Below are 22,150 nucleotides of genomic sequence, written 5' to 3' on the forward strand. Positions count from 1 at the left end.
ATTGTCTGTGCAAGTCCCCTCTGAAATGTAAAGTGCTGCGGAATATTTGTCTCCAGAGAAATCACACGTTACATCCCACACATAACACTGTGTAGAAAAGGCGGCGCGGGGTAATTGTGCCAGTAGTGAGGGGAAATAATGGCGGGAATGTCACTGACTGAGGAGAAGTCTCCATGTAGCGTCTGCACTCCGGATATCATGTGACCCCTGACTCCTCCCCTCCTGTGACCTCATCACAGGTCCTGTGCACACAGAGCAGCCATATATGTGGAGTGCGGCTCTGCGGGTGGAGGTAGGTGCTGGAGGCTCCATTATTCTCTATGTAGAGTGCGGCTCTGCGGGTGGAGGTCGGTGCTGGAGGCTCCATTATTCTCTATGTGGAGTGCGGCTCTGCGGGTGGAGGTCGGTGCTGGAGGCTCCATTATTCTCTATGTGGAGTGTGGCTCTGCGGGTGGAGGTCGGTGCCGGAGGCTCCATTATTCTCTATGTGAAGTGCGGGTGGAGGTAGGTGCTGGAGGTTCCATTATTCTCTATGTGGAGTGCGGCTCTGCGGGTGGAGGTCGGTGCTGGAGGCTCCATTATTCTCTATGTGGAGTGTGGCTCTGCGGGTGGAGGTCGGTGCCGGAGGCTCCATTATTCTCTATGTGGAGTGCGGCTCTGTGGGTGGAGGTCGGTGCCGGAGGCTCCATTATTCTCTATGTGGAGTGCGGGTGGAGGTAAGTGCTGGAGGCTCCATTATTCTCTATGTGGAGTGCGGCTCTGCGGGTGGAGGTCGGTGCTGGAGGCTCCATTATTCTCTATGTGGAGTGCGGCTCTGTGGGTGGAGGTCGGTGCCGGAGGCTCCATTATTCTCTATGTGGAGTGCGGGTGGAGGTAGGTGCTGGAGGCTCCATTATTCTCTATGTGGAGTGTGGCTCTGCGGGTGGAGGTCGGTGCCGGAGGCTCCATTATTCTCTATGTGGAGTGCGGCTCTGTGGGTGGAGGTCGGTGCTGGAGGCTCCATTATTCTCTATGTGGAGTGCAGGTGGAGGTCGGTGCTGGAGGCCCCATTATTCTCTATGTGGAGTGCGGCTCTGCGGGTGGAGGTTGGTGCTGGAGGCTCCATTATTCTCTATGTGGAGTACGGCTCTACATACGACCCAACTATGGAAGACAGGAAGGGAGGAAACGGATTGTTCTCATAGTACAGGGCCCCTTTCTTGGCCCCACAGAGTATAATGCCCCCATTATGCCTCTTAGGCCGGTCTCACACGTCCAGGTAATTCCGGTACCGCAAAAACTGGTACTGGAGCTATTCATGTCCGTTTGGATACATGGTACCTCCGTGTGGCATCCGTGTGCTGCACATTTGCCGCATCAAGACCACACGGATGGCCACCGGGGAAGAAGCGCTACAGTAAGCGCTGTTCCCCTGCGGCTGGTGCTGACCGCGGCTGTCATTCTTCTCTGCTCCTCTGCCGGCAACAGTGAGCAGGAGAGAAGACGGAAAAAAAAAACAAACAACTTGTGGTCCCCCTTATATTTTTAACCAACCCGGCGAAACTTACAGCTGGGGGCTGCTATTTTCAGGCTGGTAAGGGGCCATTGATCTTGGCCCCCCACAGCCTAAAAAAAGCAGCCCCCAGCTGCCCAGAAAAGAGCATCTATTAGATGCGCCTATTCTGGAGCTTTGTCGGGTTCTTCCCACTTGCCCTGTAGCGGTGGCAAGTGGGGTAATAAGGGATTAATATCACCTTTCTATTGTAAGGTGGCATTAAGCCCGGGTTAGTATTGGAGAGGTGTCAATAAGACACCTCTCCATTACTAATCCTATAGTAATTAAAAGGTTAAATAAACACACAATTAGATCAAAGTATTTTAATAAAATAATGCACTACACATTGTTTAAATCTTTATTGCATTCCTAATTCCTTTGCGACGCCATCAATCTCCTGTAAAAAAAAAAAAAGTTGTCACGTCCCACAGTGTAAATCCATCTCAGGGGTTAATCAGTTTACAGGCGGAGTTCTGCTAACACAGCCTCTCCGGCTGTAAACTACTGTAGAATGAATGGAAGCAGCCGGCGCAGACTCAGTGATGAGCGGTGACTTCACAGTCTCCAATGGAGGCCTGGATTTGGAGTCACCCACAAGATTAAAGTGAAATGTAATGTCCTTTAAAACAAGTCAAAATGTGGCTCAGTAGTGTGTAGCCTCCATCTGCCTGTATGACCTCCCTACAATGCCTGGACATGCTCCTGATGAGATTGATGATGGTCTCCTGAGGGATCTCCTCCCAGACCTGGACTAAAGCATCTGCGAACTTCTGGACAGTCTGTGGGGCAAAGTGACGTTGGTGGATGGAGCGAGACATGATGCCCCAGATGTGCTCAATCAGATTCAGGTCTGGGGAACGGGCGGGCCAGTCCATAGCTTCAATGCCTTCATCTTGCAGGAACTGCTGACACACTCCAGCCACATGACGTCTGGCATTGTCCTGCATTAGGAGGAACCCAGGGCCAACCACTCCAGCATATGGTCTCAAAAGTGGTCTGAGCATCTCCTCTCGGTACCTAATGGTAGTCAGGCTACCTATGGCGAGAACAATGAGGGTTGTGCGGCCCTCCAAAGAAATGCCACCTCACACCATTACTGACCCACTGCCAAACCGGTCATGCTGAAGGATGTTGCAGGCAGCAGTTCACTCTCCACGGCATCTACAGACTCTGTCACATATGCTCAGTGTGAACCTGCTTTCATCTGTGAAGAGCACAGGGCACCAGTGGCGAATTTGCCAATCCTGGTGTTCTGTGGCAAATGCCAAGCGTCCTGCACAGTGTTGGGCTGTGAGCACAACCTCAATCTGTGGATGTCGGGCCCTCATACTGTACCATGCTCATGGAGTCAGTTTCTAACTGTTTGTGCAGATACATGCAGATTTATGGCCTGCTGGAGGTCATTTTGCAGGGCTCTGGCAGTGCTCCTCCTGTTCCTCCTTACACAAAGGCGGAGGTAGCGGTCCTGCTGCTGGGTTGTTGCCCTCCTCCATCCCCCTCCACGTCTCCTGGTGTTCTGGCCTGTCTCCTGGTAGCGCCTCCAGTCTCAGGACACTACACTGACAGACACAGCAAACCTTCTTGCCACAGCTCACATTGATGTGCCATCCTGGATGAGCTGCACTACCTGAGCCACTTGTGTGGGTTGTACAGTAGAGTCCGTCTCTTGCTACAGTAACACGAGTGTGAAAGCACAACCAACATTCAAAAGTGACCAAAACATCAGCCAGAAAGCATTGGTACTGAGATGTGGTCTGTGGTGCCCACTTGCAGAACCACTCCTTTAGTGAGGGTGTCTTGATAATTGCCAATAATTTCCATCTGTGGTCTATTCCATTTGCACAACAGCATGTGAAATTGATTGTCAATCAGTGTTGCTTCCTAAGTGGACAGTTTGATTTCACAGAAGTGTGATTGACTTGGAGTTTCATTGTGTTGATTAAGTGTTCCCTTTACTTTTTTGAGCAGTGTACAATATCAGATATATAATGAATTCTCCGCCTCACTCTCACTGCAATAGCAGCCTCTAACCTAATGTTATTTTAGTTACTGACAAGGGTGATTTTCCTGACACATATAGTTGACAACACTGTCTCCTCTGCAAACACAGGCCATAGCGAGGTGTCCACCTTTTCCTATTAAGGCCCGTCACACACAGCGATCTCGCGACGCCACAGCGATCTCACCAGCGAGATCGCTCTGTGTGATGGGGATCAGCGACTGGCCCCCCGCCGGGTATCGCTGATCGTGCTTGATCGGCATGGGCCATTTTTTCATCGTTGATGTCCCGCTGGCCACCGCGCATCGCTGCATGTGGCAGCGGGAGCCAACGATCAGCGAGGCTCCCAGCGCTCTAAGCAGGTGCTGGGAGCTGGTATCTAAGGTAAATATTGGGTTACTAAGCGGCGCGCGTCACTTAGTTACCAGATGTGTACCTTAGAAACCTGCGTGCTTGCAGCTCCCAGCGCCCGCACGCAGGTTTCTAAGGTACACATCGGGTAACTAAGTGATGCGCCGCTTAGTAACATAACATGGTTTTGAAGGCTGAAGGAAGACCTTATGTCCATCTAGTTCAGCCTATTTTTAGAGCAGCTGTTCTGCATTGTTGATCCTGGGGAAGGCAAAAAACCCAGAGTAGAAGCCAATTTTCTCCATAGGGAAAAAAATTCCTTCCCCTAAGCTGGGTCAACCGTCTACCTATAATATTCTGTTATTCATAACCTTCTATACTGTTACTCACAAGAAAAGCATCCATTCCTTTCTTAAATTCATTCAGTATGTTGGCCATCACCACTTCCTCAGGAAGAGAATTCCAGAGCCTCACTGCTCTTACCATGAAGAACCCTCTTCTATGCTGGTGCAGAAATTGTCTTTCCTCCAAATGAAGAGAATGCCCCCTTGTTCTTGTCACAGTCCTTGGTACAAACAGTTCATTGGAGAGATCTCTGTATTGCCCTCTGATATACTTGTACATATATATTGGGTCTCCCCTAAGTCTTCTCTTTTCTAGAGTAAATAGACCTAATTTTGATAACCTTTCTGGGTATTGTAGTGAACCAACTCCATTTATCATTTTAGTAGCCCACCTTTGAACCCTTTCAAGTTCAGTAATGTCTTTCTTGAGCACCGGCGTCCAAAATTGCACACAATACTCCAAGTAGTAACCCGATATTTACCTTAGAAACCAGCGTCCTCGCTGGTGCTGATCGCTGGTAAAGCTGCCTGTTTGGCAGCTCACCAGCGATCATGTAGCGATGCACCAGCGATCCTGACAAGGTCGTATCGTTGTCGGGATCGCTGGTGCATCTTTATGTGTAATGGGGTCTTTAGACCTTTTTAGGAGGACTTATGGCCTATTAAGGCTCGCTGGGCCGCCTTCACTTCAACCAGCTTTCACCTTGTCTGTTGTACTACCTTGGACCAACACCTGTACTGACGTCAGTGCTGGAAGCAATGGCCCGGCTCACTCGCACCTCCTGCTCTTCACTGCAGGCGTATACTACTGAGCAGAATCTACTCACAGATCACTAGCACATCCATCTCCTGTACCAGAAGTAATAAGAGCTGGGACTCTGCTCTTGCCTGAAGTAGTCAGCACTCTGAGTCTTGACTGGCACAGGTCAGATTCTCGGGCCTTGGCTGGCGTAGTCTGGACTCTGGGACTCATCTGATGCTGCCTGGGTTCTGCCACCACAACCAGCTGCCTAGAGCACTTTAACATGGCCTGGTATCTCAGATTCTTCACTGGCACCTCATTTTTTTACTTGGTGCCAGAACTGTTGTGGCTTTGGGACTATTGCCTTTATAATAACGATATATTAACACAGTCTTATAGCAAGTAATCTAGCAAAAAGACATCCGAACTACAACATCTATATACACAACCTCCGATGCATAACTGGAGGAAAGATGATGAAAGCAAACCGAGTACGATTAAGAGAATCAAGCTTCTGGAACCACAAAAATAAGAACACAGAGGCAAGGGGACAAGGGGTAAGTACCCATAAAATATTGCACTAAAGGTATTACATCAATGGTGAAAAAAACTTTTCAATCACAAACTGGAGCTACTGAAAAAGATGAGTATCAATTGATGTACAAAAAATTAAGTGCAATGTGCGTATTGTAAACATCATGAGGTAAATCAACCTAACTAAAACCCAGTATATAAGCAAAAAATGATCTGATTCAAAGAAAATGTAATGAAGACATGCCCATTGATTGTGTTCACAAAATCAAAAGTAAATACCTCTTAAAAAATTATATGAATAAATACCATGTTACGTAAAAAGTGCACAGTGCATAAATGTAAAAAACATGATTAAGTAAACTATAAACAGAAGACTAATCTAGGAGCATGGGAAAATTGTGCAAAATCGTTGATGTGCAAAAAGGCATATGACTGTGGGTATTGGTCAGTGAGGATAAAAACAATGCTCAAAAATGAAAGCGGATACCTATAAAGTGCTCGACATGAAGGTTTCGCAAATGCTTCCTCTATGGGGGTGTGGTTTTACATGGCCAGGGGTAGTGTCTTAAAGGGAATCTGTCACCTCATGTTCAGGTTATCAGATAAAAATATCATTGTACTGAGAGTTTTCTATACATTTCCCACCTAGTTTTGAATTCCCCTGACTCCCCATGTATCACCCAAAAATACCTTTTTACTTTCGCCGGCGCTGTATGTAAATTAGTTGGGTCTGGTCCGATGGGCGGTGTTTTTGCGCCTTCCCTCTACCCCTCCTTGGCAGCTGTACGCAATATTTCAGGTAATTTCCATAATTCCCATCCATATTTCGCGCATGTGCACTGCAATCTCCACTCGCGCAGTATGCTTTGCCCAACTGCGGGCAAAGCCGGAAAAAAGTAGTTCGCATGGGCCGAAAGTGCTATGTCCCAGAAGTATTTCACTGCCATTTCTGTGTTCCGGGACATAGTTCACCGGTGCATGTGCACTAATGCTTTTCAGCTTTGCCCACAGTTGGACAAAGCATACTGCGTACGCACGAGTGGAAATTGCAGTGCACACGCACGAAATATGGACGAGATCTACGGAAATTACCTGAAATATTGCGTACAGCGGCCAAGGAGGGGTGGAGGGAAGGAGCAAAAACACCGCCCATCGGACCGGACCCAACTAATTTACATTACAATGATTTTTTTTTATGATATTGCATCATCAAGGTCACCTGACCTGATGTACCATCTAGACTTTTTCTTCTTGAAACTCTCCCTCTTCTCATTGATTCCATAGGGTCTCGTCTGGACGGCAGATGGCAGTCCTTTTGTACAAATTCCGCACAGCCCTGAGGATTTGTTTTTATGTAACACCTTTTTACACCCCTTATGCAGTATATATGATGCCCCTCACACAGTATAAAGCTTCCACAGTACTGGCCTCTTTCACACAAAGATACATTATCACTATACCCCTCCCACACAGTATAATCTCACAGTACTGAAGTTCCGTCCATAAACAGTATAATCTTCTCACAGTACCACCATTCTCTCCACATAGTATAATGTTTCCATAGTATCATCATCCCATCACACACAGTATAATGTTCCCACAGTATCGCCATCCCCCTACATAGTATAGTGTTCCCACAATAGCAGCTTGCCATACACACAGGATAATGTTTCCACAGGACTGGCATCCCCCTCACACACAGTACAAAATTCCCACAGTACTGCCTTCCCCCCCCCCACTTTCCTATTTTCCCACAGTACTGCCCCCTTCATGCACAATATGGTACCATCCACCCCACCGACAACCTCACAGGTAATTAAAAAAATACTCAGTTAGCCTCATTCTTGGCGCAGATACTAATGAACCCAGGATCTATGAGCTATTTCTCATATGATATTTGGATATTCAAAGTGTATCATCCATAAAGGTAGCCCACTCGGTTGCTATGATACACATGAATTGAGAGGGCTAGTGGGGTTTGGTATTGTCACCCTCTCCTTCCCATCATAACAATTTGAGATATATCCACACTTCCATGACGGTGATACCAGTGAATAGAATAGTGAATGATGGAGTCAAAAGCTCCTGATCCACCAGTGTAAGTCTGAGACTCCGTGCTCTACTAGCACAATTATGTCACTACATCACATCTGTAGAATGGAGCCTCAGTACTCACTGCACAGACTGGAGCATTGCACCTTGGGAACAGGGTTGGGTGAGTAGTGTGTGTTGTTTAAAAAAAAAAAAATCAGGAATTTTGGAGGCTTAATATTAAGGGAAGAGCTGTTGGGACTCTCATAGTGAATGTGTGGCTGGTAGGGGCCATTATACTGAGTAAGGGGTTGTGGTGGACTGTAAATGCCTCCATACTGACTTTGGGTCCTTATTTTCTGTAGCAGGTTATGGTGGCCATAACACTGTGTGAGGTGCAATAGGGGCTGTCATACTGTGTGGGGTCTGTGGGGGCCATCATACTGTGTGGGGTCTGTGGGGGCCATCATACTGTGTGGGGTCTGTGGAAGCCATCATACTGTGTGGGAGACCTCATACTGAGCTACATGGGCACACAGGAGAACAAATTCCTTGTGATGAGTCAGATAAGGATAAATAAGTGAGAAATACAGACCTTTGGTCTAGCTGGTTGCAGTCCTGAATTGATATGGTGTTGTGTGCCAAGAGGGAGACATCAGATAGTATGTTCTGAAGGAAAGCAGAGATAAAATGGCAGTGAGAATCTGGATTGCTAGCAGAGAAAATAGTGGAAACTAAAAGTCCTTAGCTCAGGTTTGCTGGACTATTTGGCTTACAACAAAAGTTATGTACCTCCACATGTAACCGGAATGTTCCTGACTCTGCATAATGCAGAAGAAGCATTCATAAAGTGTAGTGCCTCCTATCTGATGTATATACTTCTCATCAAGTTCTTGTTAAGTAAAGGAAAGTTTATTTTTGAACTTTTGTTATCCCTCATTCATCTCCATACCATTTGGTCCGGGCCTGCTAAGTACAACATCAGCATGCAGTCTGCAGAGCCGGGAGATATGACTTCATCAAATATAAATATAATATAATATATTATACACACACATTAATAGTGCGGCTAAGCTTCACATAGTCGATGGGCGGTATGTGTGTTGCAGAGATTGCTTGTCTCTGTGCTGTGATGTAGCCTGTAGTGTTCTTCTAGTGCATGAAAGCACTAAGAGGTTTGTTTGTTGCACTTGGATCTGGGCTGCGGGTAGCTATGAGAGACGGGTAGGTCTGGCTACCCACATACTTCGCTTCTAGGTGTGGTTACAGCCTGTATAATGGAGGCTGTTGTTTGGCACATAGTCTGTGTGTTGGGAGGGAGAAGGCCTCCTGTGTGTGTTTGGCTCCAGACCGAGTCTGAAGTACTGGACATTATCCCATCCTGTGTGCCCATGCGCTTGGCGGAGCAGCGCTCTGCTATGGACATTTACACTTTGTTTTGCCTGATCTAAAGGCTGTTTACTTTCTGTTTTTGCTTCTGGGGTTTATGAAGCAATAAACCCACATGAACGTTTAAAGGATCGTGCCTCCTGTTGTCCTCCCGTTGCAACTGAGCGAGTACAACCCCTACAGTGTGTATATATATATATATATATATATATATATATATATATATATATATTTATTTTTATCCTTTGGGGGTCCAATTCCAGCTATTGCTGTGATTTCTATCTACAACTTAATTAACATTGTACAGTGACTGTTTTCCATATAGTGAAAGATATTTCTTGTTACTAAAACTGTGATTTTTTTTTTTTTTCTTCACGTTTAATCCTCTTTTTTTTTTTAAACAACTCTGATCAGTGCAATCATACAACGCAGAAGCCTCTGATGGTTCCGGTGATGCACTGTACTACTGTAGTGCCATGTATCATTACTGTCTCAGTGTAATACTAACGGGCCCATACACATAAGTGTTGGCTGAACGGTCATTTGGCAGATGGCTAACTCTCCCGACTCCCCATACACACAAATATTCCAGCTTTCCTGTGGTCTGTATGAGAGAGTCACCTCCAGACTCCTAGCAGAGGATTATCTACATGAAGAACAAACGGATTATCCTCCGAAACCCAGGATGCCAGATCCTTCTCATCTGTCGGAAGGCCCCCAAATACATTATATAGTCGCTCAAACCCCCCAAAATCGGTACTTTTATGTAACTTTAGTCTAATGTGTACTGGTAATCATTTCATTCAACTCCTGCACTGATGATCCATCTTGCATGTGTTCACTCTAGTCTATGTCCGCAAGCATTTTGTACTGGTAATCATTTCATTCAACTACTTTGCTATAATTCATCTGTTAAATTGTTCTCAGTAATTACTGTTGTATATCTGGGTCGCCCTCCCAGGGCCGCGAGGTACTCTGTACCGGGCCAGTATCAGCGGGATGTGTCACAGCAGCGGTGACCCGGACCGTGGCCCTGGGCGCCCAAGTAATGGCGGAGATGTGAATGGTGGAATGTAGTTAGATGAATAGTTTGTGACGCCCCCTGTGGTGTTCGGCAAGGGAGGTGTTAAGCCGATGCTGCTGACAGATCCTCTGGGACAGATGGTGTGGTGCAGCAATGATGGTATAGCCCTCCACAGGCAGGGCTGTTGTCCCAGGGCAGTGAAGATGTGGAGACACTTAGATGGTGCAGTGTTCGGCGCAGGGGATGCAGCAGGGCCAGGCGGACGGACGCAGGAAGGAATGGAGGACACCAGGGCCTGTAGTTCCAAAGCTTTACTCACAGTCTGTAGTGCCTGTTTCTGTGCCGTGTCCTCCGGGTCAGGGACTCAGTCAACCTCCAGGCAAGATGGAATGCTCCCTTCCAATACTGCGCCAACTTATGTGCCTTTTCTGAACGTCTCTTCTATAGCGCCTTTAAGTGTGAAGATCTCCTAGTACTAAGTTACACTGGAGTTCCTCCTGACAGATGTTCCCAAGAACTCTACTTGTACGGCAGACAGCTGTAGCCTGCTTCGGGGACTCCTCTCTCCTGAGTCCTGGCTCTCTATCCGTGTTGCTGTTGTGCCCCCAAGTCTTAGATGGGAGTAGTGCATTTACAGCCCACTACTCCACCGGTGTCTGCTGCAGAACCATTAGTGTCCATACAACCTCGGGGACCAGGCCCCGGCCTTGCGCTTAGAACTTCTAGGCAGGGTTCTTCCTCTAACCCACATCCTCTGTGTTCCCTTTCACTCCTACGTTCCGTACTTGTCTTTCCCTTCTATGGAAGCTCAGGCTTCAGTTCAATGTCTTTCTCCTTCTTTCCTTTCCCGTGCCAGCTGGCTCAGATCACTGAGGCAGCTGCAGCACTCCTTCCTCCATCCCTCTTCCAGGGATCTCCTTTCCTCACTCCTCTCTGAGTGACTTCCTCCCTCAGACTGACCTGTAATCCTAAGCCATCCCGCTCTTTTATGTATTCTAAACTCCACCCACCTCCCAGCATGTCTTGTGTTCCAAGCAGGGAACCACCAAAGGTGCTCTCCTTCTCTCTAAGCAAGGAGCTACAATGTGGCTTTGCTGAACTACTCTATTGTGTGGGGTGCGAGTGTTGGAGCGTGGTCAGGAGCCTCCAACTTACCTAGATGGTGGGGCACCACACCTTAGGAGAAGGTGTAGTATCTCTGTGGCGACTGAGCCTCAGGGGCACCACATACCCCCTTGTTAAACACAGCATGTCCGTGGGCTGCAAGGTAAACAAAGTTGACAATACAGGAGCATACAAATTTTTGTAATGCTGAATAAACATTTCTTATACTAAACTTCCCACTGTGAGAGGCACTCATTCTTGAACGTTGAAAACAATTCTTAATTGACTATCTAAAATCCTAAGTCACAAGTGCAATTTTCCATACAATACTTAATTCAAAGTGCTGTCATCTGTTACTCACTATCACTTTAGTATTCTTCATCAACATATTTCTTTTCATCTTTAGTGCACATTTTCTGCTTTCTTTTAACTCTGAGTGACAACCGTGGTTCCTGGTTCATCATCTACACTTCCAATTCTTTATTATTCTCTATTCAAATCTCTCATCTCTCTATCAAAACATTCTTAATTCTATATATAAAAACCATTTACTCTCATAAGACACATCATTATCAAATACTTCACATTAAACTTTTCAATAATTCTTGTAAGTGCTGAACACTGCTCCCAGCCAGGATCTCTTGCAGTGTCCTTTGATTGGAGTCATGCTCCAAATGAGGTAGACATTATCTTCGCAAAGTGTCCTATGTAAAACCAAGAGAGGGAACCTAAAGAGGTGCAAACTATTTACAATTGTGGTTCTGGACCATTCAACGTTCATGATCTCCTCAGTTCAATGGAGAGGCTGCCAACAAAACAGGGCAACGCTGGAAAAACAAAACTAAAACATAATGGGAAAACAAAACACAACTGTGCAAATACCCTCCTGGGTAACGAGAGTTAGTTTACTAATGGTTGTTGTCCCCTCCTGGGGTTCTGGAAGCTGCTGATTGGGAACTGCTACCAGATGAAAGGAATGCATGGGCAGTCCTCAGGTACTCCTCTTCCTGTGGGGTAAAGCTGGTGGTTCTCTGTACCTTTGGCACACCTTGACACATAGGGGCAGTAGGTGGTTTCTGCCTGCAGGTCTGGATGAGATCATCTGGGACTCACCTGATGTTCATGGCATACCAGCCTCTGAGACTTTCATGTCTGGTAAAGGTCACAGGATCTCACGGGCTCAGGTTCCTGGCAGGGTGCCCTTTTCTCAAATGAGCTTCCACGTCTCTCCGGTGGAAAAACAGATCGGGGATTCGGCTAGGGTCATGGATAAAGCCGAACCCCCTCTCATGGTTCACATTCAGGACGTGGCCCCAACCTGCTGCATTTCTGGGACCATAATGACCAGCACGGACCCGCTCCTTCTGGTCCAAATCCGGGCCTAGTACCGCTTGCCGGCACTGCTCCCTCTCCCGGTGTTCAGCTGCCAGTTTCTGGATGGTAGCTTGACAATTAGCCCAGTTCTCATCATCCTCCTGTTCCTCCCGGGACCGATCTAAGCTGGTTTGGTATCGCGGCGCCACCTCCAGGGGTTCCGGTGTCCAGGGGACTGGTATCCTGGTCCCAGACCAGATCTAGCACGAACTGGCCAGCCGCTGCGACCATGGTACACCCCAGGGCCTTCCCAGGTGTCGGGGCATCGGACGTACCTGGAGACTCCTGGCGGTGTGGTCTCTGGAGCTATGTGGTGGCAAAAATGCAAAGTGTACGGTGCAGTGTGTGTAGGCTGCGAAAGACACATTAAACAAACCTTTTTTTGACCAAGCAAAATTGCACATTTATTTTTTTAGGAAAAATTTTTTTTTTTCTTTTGAAGGACATTTGGGGGAAGACTGGGATACTTTGGGGGTGTGGAGAGACGAGGAATGGCTGGAAATTGAGGAATGGGTTCTAGGTGAAGGGGCGACTAAAGTAGTGGGGGAAGGGAGCTCAGGGATGGAAATGTAGGCAGGTTGAGAAACATTGGAAGGAGAGGGGGACTGACAAAGTTGCTTCTTGGTCTTCTTTGGGGCAGGAGTCAACTGCCTGGACCAACTACCACCGTGTGACCGCCTTACATTGCTTTACCGCCTAGAGATGGCGGACCGTGTCTGGGATTAAAAAAATATTGAATGTGGGTCTCCCCTCTGCTGCACGGTGGTGGCGCTGGCGGTGCTCCTTGAAGGAGAGTATGTGGTGTCGGTGCTCCTAGAAGGAGAAGTGTTCTCTGTGGTTCTTGTGGGAGAAGTGGTGGCGGTGCTCCTATGAGGCGAAGTGGTGGAGGTGCTCCTCTGATGAGGAGTGGTGGCAGTGCTCCTAGGAGGCGAAGTGGGGGCGGTGCTCCTCTGATGAGGATTGGTGGCAGTGCTCCTATGAAGTGAAGTGGTGGCGGTGCTCCTGGAATGATGCGGAGTGGTGGCGGTGCTCCTAGCCGGAGATGTTGGGTAAGTGCTCTGAACAGGTGGCGGTGGCCCAAGCTGCTTTTGTGGTGGCGATGCGCCAAGATTGCGTAACGGTGGCAGCACTGGTGCTCCAGACAGGAGCAGCGCTTGCCATGGTGGTGGCGGGGGTGGAGTGTCCAGCAGCACTCGGCATTGGAGTTGTATAGTGGTGTCCGGCTTGGCTAGGAATGCAGGTGGCCGTACAGTGGTATGCAGCAGAAGTCGGTACTGTGGTGAAGCGAGTCAGTGGTGTCACAGGTGGGAATGACAACACTGACTGCTGCACACTGATTCTGCTGCATAGCCTGTAAGTAAGCAGTGTTGCAGGCGTGTAACACATTCAGCTGTTGCTCAGGACTAAGGTGATCCGCCATGCCCCATTCAATTTTACTAAAGAAATGGTGCGCTGGTCTGTTGAGGTCGGCCTCCAGCTGGTCAAGGCGCTGGTCGGAGGAATGGAAGCGGTGTTCCATGTGGTTAAAATCACATTCCATTAGTGAAAAACCACTTTTCACTCTTTCGGACAGCGACTTGAGGCTGGCTTGAAAGGCCTCGCTCAAGTGCATGAACTAGGGCAAGACAGGCCTGTCCGAGGCCCTCTGCCGCTGGCGGGTAGTGCCCGCATTTCCAGTGGCAGAGACCTGGGACAGGGGAACACCTGATTGACCAGCTTCCTGGTTACCAGCTGTTTGTGTTGCTGACCTGCAAGTTGCTTCCTGGCTGTCAGATGGCTGGGACGGGTCCAAGGTTGATCGATGAAGGGCCGCTCCCGGGACAGGTTGCAGGGTGCTGCTCCAGGTGCTGTGGAAAGACAAGCAAAACATTAGTATCATGCATTTACAAGAAGCATCAGCTGTGGACTAGAAAAGCACCGAATATGTTCAATTAAAACCAAAAAAAAAAAAAAAAAATTATACTTGCGCTCCGGTGGCAAGGATCGGTCGTAGGAATTCCAACGTGCGATGATAGCGGTACTTTGTTCTGGTCCTTGCCGCTGATCCACTGTGAACCTGTCCCTCAGCACGAACATCAGTGTTGAAGCGGTCCTTCATCGAGCGCCAACGGGTGCGGACTTTGTTCACTGTTGAAAAAATAAAAAAAAAAACATTTTACAATACACAGCTGGCAACATCTTGTATAATCACGCACACCTGAGTGACCTTGTCAAACAGTCAATGCGGCATCCCAAAATAATTCAATACACACTGCATTCACTGTTGAACCTGAGAACACTCGTGTGTTTGCTGCAAGAATATATCACACGAGTATCAGCAGCAGCAAGAGTGCAAGCATGATCAATACAGCATTACAATACACAATGCATTCACTGTTGAACCTGAGGACACTGTTATGGTCCCTGATATAATCTATCAGGAAAAAAAGCAGTATCCTCAGGACCAAGAGGCAATGCGGCATCACACAAGAGGGAAATACTTACTAAATGCCTTTTTTGAAGCTGCAGAGGCGCAGTCCCAGCCCTCCATCAACGCTGCGGCCACCTCATTCCAGAGCTGCCGGCTCACCACAGTGTCCTTGTACTGCTAGTCACTGCTGTCCCACAAAGGGATACACTCCTGGACAAGGCTGATCAGGTGCTCGTTGTCGATAAAGATGTCTTCATCCCATTGTGGAACCTAGAAAAAAAAAAAAAAAAAAGTAGCGAAGAAAGATATAGAGGATGAAAAACAGGACAGAAAAACAGGAATAGAAAAAATAATTTAAAAAGGGAACTTGAAAGACTGGATACTTACACTGCGTCTCCTCGCCGCTGGGACTTGACGACGCTGCTCCCACTGTTCCGGCTCCCTTGCCTGGCCCGATGCTGAGGTCTGTAAAAGAATAGAAATTATTACCCATTTGTAGAGGCAGGTATACTTACACAAAGGCAGCAAAATCCTCACCTCACGCTATGCTTCTGCCAGTTCTTGCTAGTGTGAAACCAGCCTTAGTAACATGTTTTTTGATAAAAATCGCATGAAAGCAATCTCACCGTCACCAAGGTGACCCTGATCGAGATGGTTCTACACTGTCTAATATTAAAACCTTACCATGTGTCAGTCGACCTCAATGTGTGAATAAGGGCAGACAAAAGAACCAGGTACCGACCTAAGGACAACATACAGTGTGTGTATATATAATTTCCTAGAGATATAGATGGCAGAATAGTTTAAAAATCAATTGTCGGCATCTGTAAAATCATTGCAGAACCCGACAGGATATGAGATATGGTTTACATGTAATAAACCATGGCATATCTGATTTTTTTTTTTTTTTTTTTTTATATGTCCCTCGCTAATAATGTTAGTAGTGTGTGTGTAAAATTTTGGAGCTGTAGGAGTTTATTTAAAGGATTAATTCATGGAAAAAACTGGCGTGGACTCCCGTCCAATTTTCTTTGCCAGAAAGGGCAAGCCAGTGACTGAGGGCAGATATTAATAACCTAGAGAGGGACCATTGTTTTTGGGCTCCCCTCGGCTAAAAAAAAATCTGACCCAGCCACCCCAGAAAAGGCGCATCTGTAAGATGCGCTAATTCTGGCACTTACCCGCTCTCTTCCCATTGCCCTGTAGTGGGTGGCATATGGGGTAATGGGTTAATGTCACCTTGCTATTGTAAAGTGACATTAAGCCTAGTTAATAATGGAGAGGTGTCAATATGACACCTATCCAATATTAATCCACTAGTCTGAAAGGATAAAAAAAACCCACACATTAAAGACTTTTATTGAAATAAACTAGATTATGGCCCGATGCTATCGCATCGGGAGGATGCGATAGCATCACACCTCTTGCCATGTTAACCCTCAACACACACACTTCTCTCACCTTTCACCATCTCCACTCACTCTTTCACTCCACATACGACCCCTTCTCTCACTCCGTCTCTCATACTCACGCCGTCATCGCCGCTGCTCCACGATCCCCGACATCATCTTCCGCCGGCGCCATCCTGGATCCAGACGTTGTCCACGCCGGCGACATGTTCTTGCGGCGACGTCATCTTGAGTATCGTGAAATCCCGCGATACTCAAGATGGCGTCGCCGGAAGAACATGTCGCCGGCGTGGATGACGTCGGGATCCAAAATGGCGCCATTTTGGATCCCGACGTCCTCCACGGCGGCGACTTGCTCTTGCGGCGACGCCATCGTGACTATCGCGGGATTTCGCCGATCCAAAATGGCGTCGCCGCAAGAACATGTCGCCGACGTGGAGGACGTCTGGATCCAGGATGGCGCCGGCGGAAGATGTCGGGGATCATGGATCAGCGGCGATGACGGCGTGAGTATGAGAGACGGAGTGAGAGAAAGAGTCGTATGTGGAGTGAAAGAGTGAGTGGACGTGAGTGGAGATGGTGAGAGGAGTGTGTGTGTTGAGGAGGAGTGGTGTGTTGAGGGTTAACATGGAAAGAGGTGTGCGGTGACGTCACAGGTTACAACTGGACGGAAGTTGTTACAACCGGAAGCTGCTTAGGGCATTTATTATTATAGATAAACACACATTTTTTCCATCTTTATTACACTCCCAATCCATTTAAAGCCATCATTCTCCTGTAAAAAATCCAAAATAAAAAAGCAACAATATCCCATACCTGTCCGCCGTACAGTCAAGTCCCATGTCCATTTTGTAAGCCGGCAAGAAATTCTCGCCATACGGATGTCACACGGATACTTTGATGCGAGGAAATGGCATCCTCGCATTGCACATGGATGACATACGTATCACTGTCCATGAAATATTTGTGCGATTCTCGTCCGTGAAAAATGGACCGATATTATATACGTCTAGTGTGACTCCAGCCTAAATGTGATTTACAGCTCCAGAGGGTGAGGCCACACCCCGACTTGCACAGAATGCAAAAATGCTAAGAAAAAAACACACAAAAATTGAGCTTAGTTAAAGTTGGTATACATGCAGCATATAAACGCATGTTCACTTTGGCCATAAAACATTGAAAAACCTACAAGAAACTAAATAAATAAAAACCCTGCTATAAATAAGTAAAAGCAAAAAGTGCATTTAAATAACACAGGGTTCATAGAAATACATTTTTTGATTAAAAATTGCATGAAAGCCATCTCACCGTCGCCAAGGTGACCCTGATCGAGACGGTCCTACACTGTCCAATATTAAAACCTTACCATGTGTCAAAGTCGACCTCAATGTGTGACTAAGGGCAGACAAAAGAACCAGGTCCCGACCCGACCTAAGGACACCTTTCTGGGGAGGCTTTTATATGTGATTTACAGCTCAAGAGGGTGAGGCCACATCCCAACATGCACAGAATGCAAAAATCCAAAGAAAAAAACACAAAAATTGAGCTGAGTGCGGGGAACACGGGAAACATTCATATAGATGGCCGGTAGGGATGGAGTTAGTGACGAACTATGGACAAATATGTTTCTAGAGCCGTAGTAGAAGATGAAGATGTCGTCCTCATCATGAAGTAGTTATTTCTCCTGTCACGTGTAATGAATATCTCCTGCAGTATTGCTAATGCCGATTCCAGTGTCGGTAAATGAGACGAGAATTAGTGTTATGGAAGATGAGTCTATAAGGAACGTATTCAGCTGCCGACTCCGAGGGAGAAACTGCTTGTTGTCTGTGGCCTAACTATATAGGTTTTATTAGTAGGTGTAAAGAAGAAACTAAATACTGTAAAATAATAAATCTCATATGTTTCCCTTATTATCTCCAGTAATTCATAGAATCATAGAATCATAGAATCGTAGAGTTGGAAGGGACCTCCTGGGCCATCTGGTCCAACCCCCTGCTCAAAGCAGGATTCGCTAAATCATCCCAGTCAGATGTCTGTCCAGCCTCTGTTTGAAGACTTCCATTGAAGGAGAACTCACCACTTCTCGTGGCAGCCTGTTCCACTCATTGATCACTCTAACTGTCAAAAAGTTTTTTCTAATATCTAATCTGTGTCTCCTCCCATTCAGTTTCATCCCATTGCTTCTAGTCTTTCCTTGTGCAAATGAGAATAAAGTTGATCCTTCTACAATGTGACAGCCCTTTAGATATTTGTAGACAGCTATTAAGTCTCCTCTCAGTCTTCTCTTTTGCAAACTAAACATTCCCAAATCCTGCAACCTTTCCTCATAAGACAGGGTTTGCAGACCGGTCACCATTCTGGTCGCTCTTTTCTGAACTTGCTCCAGTTTGTTGATGTCTTTTTTAAAATGTGGTGCCCAAAACTGGACACAATATTCCAGATGAGGTCTGACCAAAGAGGAGTAGAGGGAAATAATGACTTCACGTGATCTAGACTGTATGCTTCTGTTAATACATCCTAGAATTGCATTTGCCTTTTTTGCTGCTGCATCACACTGTTGACTCATATTCAGTCTGTGATCTATTAGTATACCCAAGTCTTTTTCACATGTGCTGTCACTTAGCCCTATTCCTCCCATTCTATATATGCTTTTTTCATTTTTATTGCCCAGATGTAGTACTTTGCATTTCTCCCTGTTAAAAACCATTCTGTTAGTTGCTGCCCACTTCTCCAGTTTATTTAAATCTTTTTGAATCCTCTCTCTCTCTTCTCTAGTATTAGCTATCCCTCCTAGCTTTGTATTATTACACAGGATTTTATGATGTTACATCGGCTCATCTTCTCATTCAGGTCTCTACAATATCGGATCCTCTCAGTGACGATCTTCTATAAGAGAATTTTCCTGATTTACCCATCAAGGATGGAAATGGACAGAGACAAGATGGCGGAGAGGATATTACACCTCACCCTAGAGATCCTCTTCCGGCTTACTGGAGAGGTGAGAGATTCTGATGACGTCACATTACATCATTCTTATCTATGGGAATAACAGATGCACAGAACTGGAGAGGTGAGGACTCTGGAAATGTCTGTAGTGAGATTTATTAATGTGTCTCTCCATAACCAGGATTACACAGTTGTGAAGAAGACCTCTAGTGAGCGCTGTCAGGACCCTGTGTCTGAGGGATGGGGAAGAACCCTGAGCCCAATCATGAGGCCTCCACCTCACCCCCTGATACATGAGGACATCAATGACCAGAAGATCCTAGAACTCACCTACAAGATGATTGAGCTGCTGACTGGAGAGGTGACACTGCTGGGAATGCTGGGACATTATACATTAACACTATGAAGGGATCGGGGGGGATGACGGTTTCATTGAATGTGTCAGGTTCCTATAAGGTGTCAGGATGTCGCCGTCTATTTCTCTATGAAGGAGTGGGAGTATTTAGAAGTACACAAAAATTTGTACCAGGACGTCATGATGGAGGTTCCCCAGCCCCTCACATCACCAGGTAATAGACAGGACTAAATACACACGGCCTATAATTATCTGTATGTAAAGAATGAATTCAGTCCCTGTATGTGTTTCTTCCAGGTCTGTCCAGTAAGATGACCACACCAGAGAGATGTCCCCGTCCTCTTCTTCCACAGGATTGTAAACAAGATCCCAAAGTTCCTCAGGATCATCAGGTAGATGGAGAGAAGGTGTCATGAGATCTCCCCTATGATATGTAGACGGCTGTGAAGGTCTTGTGCTCAGTCTTGTTTTATCCACCTGTATTATGTTTTATACTGGTGTAATGAGAACGGTGGAGATGGCAGGATTAGAGCTGATCATAGATGTAACTTCTCCATCTGTCTGTGACTTTTGCAATATTTGTTTCAGGGTGAAGATCTGACCCATATTAATACTACAGAGACATATGTGAGGGTTGATGAGCGATGTAAAGAGGAGATTCCCACATGTGAGTAGTAACCACTAATTGCATAGAAGTCGCAGATTCTTCTCAGTCACCGGCTGTGGCAGCTTTATCGGTGGTGTAGTCCGACCATATAACTAGTGTGATCACCATTTTGCCTCTAGACCACAACATTCTCCTCCACCCAAAACTGTTCAAATGACTTTGGGAATTGAAAGCCCTTTCTCTTACCACCTGGATGATTCACCTTCCACCTGGGATTAAAGATGCTGACCCTTACCTACACAGATCTGTAAACTACAAAGCCAAATAAAAACGTACGTAGAATGTGCTGACAAGTTAGAAAATCACTTGAATTTAAAGCATTATGATGGGCCTGTAAGAGAAAGCGGAGGTTAATGATATGGAGCACCCCCAGGGCATGTGGGATGACTCGGTACCAGGCCAGTTTCTTAAAGGAATGTGTCAGTGAACCGGTCCGTGGCCCTGGGTGTCAATGTAAAATGAAGAGATTGATGTTTAATAAAGTCTATATGTAGATAAGCTTGTGACGCCAGCTGTGGTATCCGGTCAGAAAGGGGACCAGCGTTGCAGTGCAGATCCTCCGAGACAAATGGTATGATGCAGAAGAGGTGCAATGGCTCTCCACAGGTAGAGCTGTAGTCCAAGAGCAGTGATGGTGGATGTTGAGGTAGATGGTGTAGTGTTTAGGCACAGAGATGTAGCAGTGCTGAAGGGGTTGACGCAGGAAGAAGGCAATGACACAGCTGAATGCAGTTCCAATGCTTTACTCACGTTTCTGGCATAGACAGGTGCCCGCTTCTGTGCCGTGTCCTCCAGGTCAGTGGCTCGTCCAACTCCCAGGCAAGTGAAGTACATCTTCCCAGCACTCCCTTCCATGTTCCTTTTCTGAATGTCTCCTTACTAGCGCTCATCTGAAGTACTTGTAGTTATGAATGTAACAAACATGAAAGACAGGATGTTACTGGAACATACAAATACATTTTTGAAATGGGCATTTTAACAGATAATAATACTAAATACTACTTCCCAAAATGGGAGGCACTTATTGTTTGAACGTTGCTTAACATAATTTACCATATTACCTACAAGTTACTAATGGTATCTTATATATTACTACAATTTTAAAGTGCTACTGGCAGCAACCATTAATACTTGAAAAGTTCACAACCAGGTCAGGGCATACTATCCCTGCTGCAATATTGTTCTTAGGTTATTCACATTTTTAACACTCCCTAAGTTCTCTGGGTAGCAACCGTTACTAAGGTTCACCACCTGATCTAAACGCTCTGTCAACCTTCACATACTAGCTCCCCACTGAGCACTGTCATTTTACAATATTCTCATAAAGGTTCTTCAAAACCCATCTATTTACACATATTAAATTACTTTTATCACTATATTATACATCATTCTATACTTTTACACACTATACATAATATTACAAGTATATTATCATTTTTATTATTACATCCAAAAAGCTTATTTATTAAGTGAAGTTGGTGGCAGATACTGTTCCAGCCGGTATCTTCAAGTGTCCTTATACTGGGTGGAGGACCCACTCAAACCCTCCAACGGTGGTCCTGGGTGGGCTGCAGGACATCCCTGGTCTCCCTAGACCCTGTCTTCAGCCACACCCAACGCGTTTTAGTTCAGGTCTACTGTTGTGATGAAATTTTGATTTCTTACTGTCCTAAAAGGCACAAGTAAAACCAAGAAGGAGCACCTAAAAAGGTGCTGAACTATTTACAAATAGACTTTGTGGATCATACAGTGTCCATGATCTCTTCAGTTCTTTTCTTATCCTAGTTATCCTAATTACAAAAAGAACAATTTGCCAAACCACTCCTGGGGTTATCTATGTTCAGTTATTGTGTAGCTTGATTCCTCTTAATTTACTGGGAATGAGGCCTGTAGCCTCCTGGGGCGGTTGAAACACTGGCACTCTGCTGCTTCCA

At 46.3% G+C, this 22,150-nt stretch overlaps 2 protein-coding genes across 2 annotated transcripts in view; one reads left to right on the top strand and one right to left on the bottom strand.

The window, feature by feature from the left end:
- LOC141047277 (uncharacterized) overlaps positions 1 to 22,150 on the bottom strand; it is a 1,035,999-nt gene that overhangs the window by 166,010 nt on the left and 847,839 nt on the right. The window lies entirely within an intron of this gene.
- The window catches only part of LOC141047299 (uncharacterized), a 56,914-nt gene continuing 35,080 nt past the window's right edge, over positions 317 to 22,150 (top strand). The window contains exons 1-6 of the mRNA XM_073542354.1: positions 317 to 504; positions 19,099 to 19,246; positions 19,376 to 19,555; positions 19,640 to 19,763; positions 19,847 to 19,941; positions 20,138 to 20,216. Coding sequence (XP_073398455.1) covers positions 431 to 504; positions 19,099 to 19,246; positions 19,376 to 19,555; positions 19,640 to 19,763; positions 19,847 to 19,941; positions 20,138 to 20,216 — 700 coding nt within the window. The 5' untranslated portion in view covers positions 317 to 430. The remainder of the gene's footprint in view (positions 505 to 19,098; positions 19,247 to 19,375; positions 19,556 to 19,639; positions 19,764 to 19,846; positions 19,942 to 20,137; positions 20,217 to 22,150) is intronic.

Source organism: Dendrobates tinctorius, unplaced genomic scaffold, assembly GCF_039654945.1.
Source record: "Dendrobates tinctorius isolate UK_male_01 unplaced genomic scaffold, ASM3965494v1 ptg000126l, whole genome shotgun sequence".
In the NCBI taxonomy this organism is placed as follows: Eukaryota; Metazoa; Chordata; class Amphibia; order Anura; family Dendrobatidae; genus Dendrobates; species Dendrobates tinctorius.